The sequence below is a fragment of the Mustela erminea genome, chromosome X (assembly GCF_009829155.1).
Source record: "Mustela erminea isolate mMusErm1 chromosome X, mMusErm1.Pri, whole genome shotgun sequence".
NCBI classification, from domain to species: Eukaryota; Metazoa; Chordata; class Mammalia; order Carnivora; family Mustelidae; genus Mustela; species Mustela erminea.
In genome coordinates, this window is record NC_045635.1 from 12,814,618 (window position 1) to 12,823,307 (window position 8,690).

General features: G+C 46.3%; 1 protein-coding gene across 1 annotated transcript in view; it reads left to right on the plus strand.

The window, feature by feature from the left end:
* The window catches only part of TXLNG (taxilin gamma), a 58,170-nt gene extending 49,674 nt beyond the window's left edge, over positions 1–8,496 (plus strand). Inside the window, exons 8-10 of the mRNA XM_032329571.1 lie at positions 2,173–2,265; positions 4,598–4,693; positions 5,500–8,496. Of these exons, the coding sequence (XP_032185462.1) occupies positions 2,173–2,265; positions 4,598–4,693; positions 5,500–5,820 (510 nt within the window). The 3' untranslated portion in view covers positions 5,821–8,496. The remainder of the gene's footprint in view (positions 1–2,172; positions 2,266–4,597; positions 4,694–5,499) is intronic.
* Positions 8,497–8,690: the final 194 nt, after the last annotated feature.

Here is an 8,690-nt window from a genome sequence, read left to right on the forward strand (position 1 = left end):
ATACTGCCTCCTCACTCAAAGGAAAGGTACAGAAAATACTTCTGATGTCTTTATGGACAGGTGAAATTAGGTGTTTACCTATAGTCTACCCTTTTCCAAGTAACTAGATTACATTCTGTTGAGAAAAGTGTTTATTTTAAAAGTTTCTTAGACAGGGCGCCTGGGTGGCTCAGTGGGTTGGGCCGCTGCCTTCGGCTCGGGTCATGATCTCAGGGTCCTGGGATCGAGTCCTGCGTCGGGTTCTCTTCTCAGCGGGGGGCCTGCTTCCCTTCCCCTCTCTCTGCCTGCCTCTCTGCCTACTGTGATCTCTCTCTGTCAAATAAATAAATAAAATCTTTAAAAAAAAAAAGTTTCTTATACAACACATTTATATTTAATGTTGTAAGGTCTCTAAATTAGTTCTAAAATGCACTTGATACATTGAGACTGGTCTGAATTTTTTTTTTTTAAGATTTAATTTATTTATTTAATAGAGACACAGCCAGAGAGGGAACGCAAGAAGTAGGCTTCCTGCTGAGCAGTGAGCCTGCTGCGGGTCTCGATCCCAGGATCCTGGGATCATGATCCGAGCCAAAGCAGACACTTAACGACTGAGCCACCCAGGTGCCCTGAGACTGGTCTGAATCTTTAAGAGCACCTCTTTTGAATGCTGTTTTGTCTTTGGGCATGTTTTATGATGAGGTGATGCTCATTTCCTGTAGCCTAACTTTGAAAATTCCAGTTTTTTTAACTTGCCACTGTAACCTAGGATTGTGCTAGATTGCTTCCAGGAAATTTGAACCCCTGATTAGCTTTGAGTTGTCCATATAAATGGAGAAGAGTATTGATGTGGAAAAGGCATATAGTCTATTTGTAGATGGCTTTGGAAGATGGACTTAAATGTGGGAGTCATTGCTAATTCTCCAGGGCAAAGCACCAGAGGACCCTTCTATGAAGCGCCCAGGCAGCTCGGATTCTGTTGGATTGTTACCATTGAAACTTCTGTTGTCAGTGCTATGTGTCACCCTGGGTTGTGTTTTTTGATCATTAGTTTGGTTCCTTTGCTGTCATGTCGTACTTTTCCTAGTCTAAATGTGGCTGTCCTTGCCAAGTGTTGGTCTCATTCTATGCTCTTACCATGTCAGTGTCCAGCATTTGTTGAGGAGAGCGTTGGATTGGTGTTGGTTGACCCGTTGTTCTGTGATGCAGGCATGGAAGTCTCAGTGTCACGGTAGTTGCCACTTACTAACTTCCCAGTATGGGCCAGTTTTGAGCTCTTAGATGGAACAGTCTACCTGGATATTCCATCTTCGAGGAAAACAGCTATGAACATGCATTTAAAACTTTTGATATTCTATAACACACCGGGAATAATATTGTGGTTATTACAATTTCCAGTATTTGAAGTGTATAATATTGTGGTTTCCAGTATTTGAAGTGAATAATATTGTGGTTATCACAATTTCCAGTATTTGAAGTGTACTTTAGAGCCATGGCCCCCAGTACCCAAATCAGTCCAAATTGAATGTCCAAACAATCCATCACACTGAATTCTCCCACCTGCGCTCCCCCCAAGCCAGTGCTTCAACTTCTGTTTTGTTTCCTGCCTGTGTTAAGGAGAGAGCTATCCTTGATACCAAGCTAAGAACTGTGCAGGTGGTGTTCTAAAAGAATGCTCTTTTTTCCATGGACAATTTCTCAAATGTAAGGAGAGGTAATTGGTGGATTGGAGCTAGTAGATATTTGTACATTTTATTTAAAAAAATTGTATTTATTTATTTGACAGAGATCACAAATAGGCAGAGCAGCAGGCAGAGAGAGAGTGGGAGAAGCAAGCTCTCTGCTGAGCAGAGAGCTGGACACAGGGCTTGATCCCAGGACCCTGGGAACATGACCAGAGCTGAAGGCAGCTGCTTAACCGACTGAGCCACCCAGGCACCCCTGTTTGTACATTTAAAACATTTTACATCTAAAGATGTTTAAGTCAACAAAATTTCCTCAGTTTCAGGGGATTCAGTGGGTTATAGAACTTCAGCTGTCTCTGGTAGCTGAGGCTGGGTGTGCGTTCCTCTTTCTGTCACTTGTATCAGATAACTAATGTGTAACCATAGTATGTCCTTTTAGAAAGTCTTTAGGAATTGCTTTAAATTGTTTACCTGGAACTCAGAATATTTCATTACTTTTTTTCTGTAGCTTTCTCTTTATATGGATAAGTTTGAAGAATTCCAGACTACCATGGCAAAAAGCAATGAATTGTTTACAACCTTCCGGCAGGAAATGGAAAAGGTACTTGCATATTTTTAGTAGAATATTACCTAAAAGGGAATTTATATAAGAAGCTGTTTTAAGCACGAACACGACCTGGATGAGTTGCTGTTGTTATGGTACAGTCTTCATTTCTTCTCTGACCTTCCAGTGGCATCCCATTTGGTCATTTTGCTCTTGGTGTGCCCCATGTAGCTAGTGGTCTCTGTCCTTAAATACCAGCTTTATTAAAGTGAATTCCTGTATTAAATACAACTTGTTGTTACACATAAAGTGGTTTCTTTTTTGTTGTGTCTTTTGTTTTATTCACTCAGTTGCACCCCGCCCCTCCTTCCCAAAGCTTTGTGTTTTTGGAGATTATTTGAAGATATCCAAGCCTGGAATAGTAATTACACCTTCTGGTTGGTTGATTTCATATGTACACACACATACACATTTATGTATATTTATATTTATGTATTTTTATTTACATGTAATATAAATGTCAGTGTTTCCATCTTTTTTTTTTTTTTTTTTTTTTTCCTAAAGTAATCTCCACACCTTACATGGGGCTCAAACTCACAAACCTGAGATCAAGAGTTGCACGCTCCACCGACTGAGCCAGCCAGGTGCCCCAGTGTTTCTACCTTTAGTTTTTTGTTTTTTTTTTTTTAACTATTCTCCAACTAAATTTTTTTTTTTTAAGATTTTATTTATTTACTTGACAGATCACAAGTAGGCACAAGCAGGCAGAGAGGAGGAAGTGGGCTCCCTGCTGAGCAGAGAGCCTGATGCGGGGGCTCGATCCTGAGACCCTGAGATCATGACCTGAGCCGAAGGCAGAGGCTTAACCCACTGAGCCACACAGGCGCCCCTTCCGCTAAATTCTTTGTCCTTCAACCAAACGCATTCTTTATTTGGCTTCTTTTTAAATTTTCTTGTCTACGTTAAGGAAGGCAATATCCTTGATAACCAAGCTGAGAACCAGAGTATATCCATCCATCCATCCTTATTTTATGTGGCATATTCCCCTTAAAATGGGGAAGTGGTGGTGGGTTGGGTAGAAGTACAGCATTGCCTGGCACTTCCGAAGCATCCAGTAGATGTTCGTCGTGAGTATAACTAGGTCTTACTTAGTGGCTGGGAGAGTGGGCTCTGGGTCGTGTCCCAGCCGCGTCCTATAATGTGTGGCTGGGGACAAGCTGTTGAACCTTTCAGGGTCTTCTGTATAGATAACAAGCAATTACCTCCATAAAGTGGAGTATTTCAGACAGTACTTAGCCGTGTTAAGTGCTCAAATTACCACCTTCCGGTATTTTTGGACCCAGGCGTCGGAGAGTGCGGGCAGTGGTGCTTTAGCGCGGCCCGCCGGTCCTTCCAGCCGAGGGTCCCCGCACACAGCGAGCGCCCTGTTAAGGCTGAACAGATTAAGACAGGCTCTGGGGGCCGCTGTCCTTGCTACTCGCAGCTTAGAGATCGCGGTCGGTCAATACTCGACCCAGATCTTCGCTCTTCCCGTGGCCTTTGTCCCACCCTGCCTTGTGTTACGGTTTTGTGGCAGGGCGCTGGCTCTGTCGGATCCTCGTTTCCCCTGATGGCACCGGGCTTGCTGCCCCGCGTGGGGTCGGAGTGGGGGCGCAGTCAGCAGTGCGCGGAGCAATCTTGAAAAGGGGGCTCGGGGCCAGGCAGAGAGGGCGGTCTCACTGTGAATTTCTGAAAACTGGGTTCTTACAGGTTTAAGAATGTTCCGCTTATTTGGGGGCTCATTTTCTCTTCAGCGAAACCTGAAGTCAGTCTTGCAGAGTTGGGAGGATGCCCAAAGCTAAGGATAAAACGACCCTTTTTTTCCCTTGGTCGCTAGAATGTTCCCCAAGTGACACTGCCTGTAGTTTTGAAACGGATGAGGTCTTGGATGTTGTGGTAGATCATCCGTTCTGAATCTTCGCAGGGAGCTTGGACACCCCTGTCCTTCCAAGAACCAGACAGATTAGTGAATAGAAGACCCCAACTTGGACATGTTTGCGTCCAACCCGGGGAGGGGTCTCTCCTGGTCAACCCCAGGCAGAATGAAAGGCGCGCCCCGGCCCAGGTCCGAGTGGCCAGTGTGCGCCATCGGACCGCTTCCTCCGCGGGCCGCGGCCTCTGGAGCGGGGAGCAGGTTCCGTGTCCCGCGCTGCGACAGCCCCTCCTTCGCTTCACACCGCGGCCCCTGTGGGCGCTCCCGGGGGCCGCACGGCCGCCCACACAAAGGCGCCGCGGTCCCTGCGCGAGGCGGGTGCAGTGAGGGGGGAGTGGGGGAGCCTCGCGGTTCTCTGGTGGGACAGGTGGAGAGATGGAACTTGGAATTTACATTTGCAACTGTGTTGATTGACAGATGACAAAGAAAATTAAAAAACTGGAAAAAGAGACAATAATATGGCGTACCAAATGGGAAAACAATAACAAAGCGCTTCTGCAAATGGCTGAGGAGGTGAGGTGGTTTCCCACGACTCAGGTGTGTTCGTCGTCACGAGGACGGAGCTGCCGCCCCACGCAGGGCAGGGCCGCGCGGGGACAGCACTGCCAGAGTGGAGGGCTCTGCGCGGAGCCGGGGCGGGGACGGCGGGGCGGGGGCGGCCGTAGAGCGGCGGGCTGTCGCGGGCCTGCAGCTTGTGAACACCGGGGTGGCAGGGGTCTACGCGGTCTGATCGCCGAGTTCTGGGGCCGGTTTGCAAGAATCCGGGTGGGGCTGACGTCGCCGCCGCGGGGCCCAGCTCCGGCGATGCCGAGACCGACCCCGCTGCCTGCCTTCCTGCTTGGACGGGCTTCGGAAAAGGCGGCAGAGGAGGGTTTTTGCCGGCTGAAGTGTGTCGTGTGCACACACGCAATTTCCCGGCTTGAATCTCGTTCTCACCTAAATGGTAGAACAAGAGAAATCTATGTGGAAAAGAATCCTTTTCTGTGTTTAATCAGGCCCTTAAGTTTCTGATCTTTAGCTTTGTGATGAGTATCTTGAAATTTCCTTAGTAAATATTCCTTAGATCAATAGAAAATGCTTTTAAAAGTGCATGTCGGTTATTCCTTTGGCCCCTGGGACGGCGGGGAACCGGTCAGTACCACCTGGCGCGCAGAGACGGGCCGAGCAGCAGCTTCCGCGCACGTGCGGGGGAGGAGACCGAACGCGTCCGAGCCGTGATTGAACAAGTGGTTTCCAGTGCGGCTCAGGTTCATTTGTTTGCGTCCCGTGAACGGACTCGTGTTCAGCGAGGTTACGTAAGCCCTCTTTTTCCCTTCCAGAAAACTGTCCGTGATAAAGAGTACAAGGCCTTCCAGATCAAACTGGACCGGTTAGAGAAGCTGTGCCGGGCGCTCCAAACGGAGCGGAACGAGCTCAACGAGAGGGTGGAGGTCTTGAAGGAGCAGGTCTCCGGGAGAGCTGCGGGCGAGGATCCGGCGCTGCCCGCCACGCAGCCCTGCCCTGGCCCGGAGGCCCCCAAGGAGCTGAACACTGCTTCTAGAAGCGCCCCGGGGTGCCCCCTGGACGCCGCACCCAGGCCCGCGAAGGAGAAACCAGCCAGGTCTGCAGGTGCCGCGCTGGGCATCGAGTCCGTGGACTGAAAGGAAGTATGATCACTGTATCGAGAGCTCTATTTTGTGTATAACTTTCTGTTAGTAGTAACTATTGGTTTTGTGGTGAAAATTTTCTTACTTTTTCTACCATATCTGTATTTTCTTAGAACTACTGGACTTACGTGGTACAGGAGGCTGCTTAGCAGTTTTGAATAGTTTTCCTCTATACATTTTCCTCAGCCGTGTTGCACATCTGCCTCATTTCCCTTCAATGGAATGCATGTGACCATCACCTTGTCCTATTTTCCCTGTTCCTTGGACAGAATTACTCAAATTTCACTCAAGATAGGGCCGATCATCACAAGGGAACTTTGTTCTGATAATGGTTCCCTGATGTGAACACAATATTGATTCAAACATCCCGCCCCTCCATTAATACAACTAAAAAAAAAAAAAAAACAAGATGATTTAGTTTTATCTAATAGCCCACTTTAATGCCAAGTAAAAATAAACTAGGGTTGGGTCAGAAATAAGCATAGCATCTTTGATTCAAATTAGCTTTTTGATAATATTTATATCAAATTGACATGGCTGCAAGCCTCAAATACTCCGTTTTGGCAGATGTACATAAAGGTGTCACTTTTACAGTAGTAGATATAGACAAATCATTGGACAAACAAAACAGGCTTAATGTTTGTGACTAAGAACAATCCTACTGCTTTGGTTTCAGGTTAGGACTAGAATCCATGTTTGAGCTCGGACCACCTAGATGTTCACTCTGGAGTATGGCGGCTTGTTTGCTTTCAGTTCGGGATTTGGGTACCCATCCTCCCCTTCCCGCAGAAGGCAGCCATCGGTAGTTGTCATTTTAAGACAATGAGGGTTAAGTTCATGTGTAGCTTTCATCAAGCAGAATGCCCTCCGCTACCCTGCTGCCCTTCTAGCTACTTGAAATTTGGTGTTCAACCATTTGCGAATCCCGCCAGCGAAGTTCTCCAGATATTTAAAAAGGTAATTTGAATTGTGGATCATGCTGAAATGGGTTTTATTTCTAAAACAGAAAGACTGGAACCCACACTTTTAACTTAACTGTGGTGGGAAGACTTGGTAGAGAGTTTTTAGTAGTCAAGATCGATGATGCTTTTGGTCTGGTTCTCACCCCTTTTCTTAATTACTGTCTTTTAAGAAAAGAGCCAGTAGTAGGATCAAGGTCTCTATACTCGGACTGGGGGAACTTTCCATATGAAGCACGTTACTTCTCAATTAGTTTTCTTTGTTCTTAAGGATGTTGAATATGGCTGAGATATGCAAAAAAGTCAGGTTATACCATGCAAGCTTGAACTTTGTCCGTGATAAAATTTGCATTGAAATAATTTATGAAATAGGCTCTATTAGAATTGATATTACCACATTCCACAGAGCAAAACTATCAAACGGACACTGAAATTGCTCACTGGACTGAATCAAAGTCCACTCTGTCCAGTTAAAAGGGTTTTCTCTTTAAAAGTGTCTTTGTAAAGTCCTGTCATATTCATGGTCTAAAGTGGGTTGAATGAATTGAAAGTTATCTCCTAGAAGCTTCCGCCGCCATTGGTCATAGGAATCAAGGGGCCAGAGAGTGGAGGGAAAGAAAACCAGAGCCGGTTTTCTCATGACGGTCAAAAATGAGTCGGAAGCTAAAAACAAATATCCCCTCCTCTGACGGCCTCGTATAAATACTCCTTTCTGCTACTAGATGAAATGTTGGACTCCTTTCCCCTAGAGGAATGAAGGTATTTATCAGAAATATAACCTACTTTATAATTAGTACTAATGATCCCATTTCACAAGAACTCCGCTGGATGTACAGCTCTTACTGCTGAAGCCATTCGTGTAGCCCACCACGTTTCTTTGTGGTGCTTGTCCTGTGTGGAAGATGTCATTCTTGGACGTGTTGCCTATTCTCAAGGGCTTTCTAAAGCGATGTGATTAACAGTCCTTGGCCTGCTGCTTTCGGCTTTGACTATGTATCTGTAGCTACATGCGATCATGGTATTTAAAGGTCGACTCTGTCGGGGACGCATGAGGGGTCCTTGCGCAATCCTTCCCCCATCACCCTGTGAATACGAACAGGCCCCTCTGCAGACCCCCTCCTAAAGCAATCACCTCACCAGCCCAGTGTTGTGGCTTTGTAGCACGCCTTGTGTCCACCGTGTTCTAGAACACTGTCCTGCTGTTCGGCTGGTCCAGAAAAGGTTTAAATGTCACATTCACTTCAGCTGCATCTGTCGCATCGTCATGGGATCTTGCTGTGTGTTACTCGTAGTGGCCATAGACTCCGAGGGGCAGAGAATACTTGGGTCTTGGATCATGGACCATTTCACCCTCAGACTTGTTAGGAGTACATTTCTTGGTCTTGAGACCAGTGTTTTTTAGTTATGTATGCAACTGCCTTTATTACACCTGGTTATCACAATCCAATTCTCAGGTGTTGCAGAAAAATCTACCTCTTTCAGACTGTAGATGGAAATAACTGTGAAAAACAAAAGATGCAGAGATCTTCTAGTTTGTGCTAAACACACGGCTTTATTTTTACAGCCCACGTCTTTCATGAGGATACGAATTGTTCAGAGGCAGTCTTGTTTTGCTTTTCAAAGACATTTTGTAGAGATTTTTCACTAATGTGAATCTGATTTTATCTACGCGATTCTGTATAGATTAAGTAAATATGTATGATAAATTTGACAGCATCTGTGTCTCCTTCCGTTGCCCATGCGACCTCACCTGTCGAGCCACTGCAAGGACTGCCGCACACGGTTGGGTTCTCAGGCCTTAGCAAGGACGGAGCACCAGCTCACCCCTGGGACTGGGTGGCAGAGGACTCCTTTTATGTAGCCAGACCTCTGTGCATACTTTTTTGGGTATTTTTTGCACCTTTG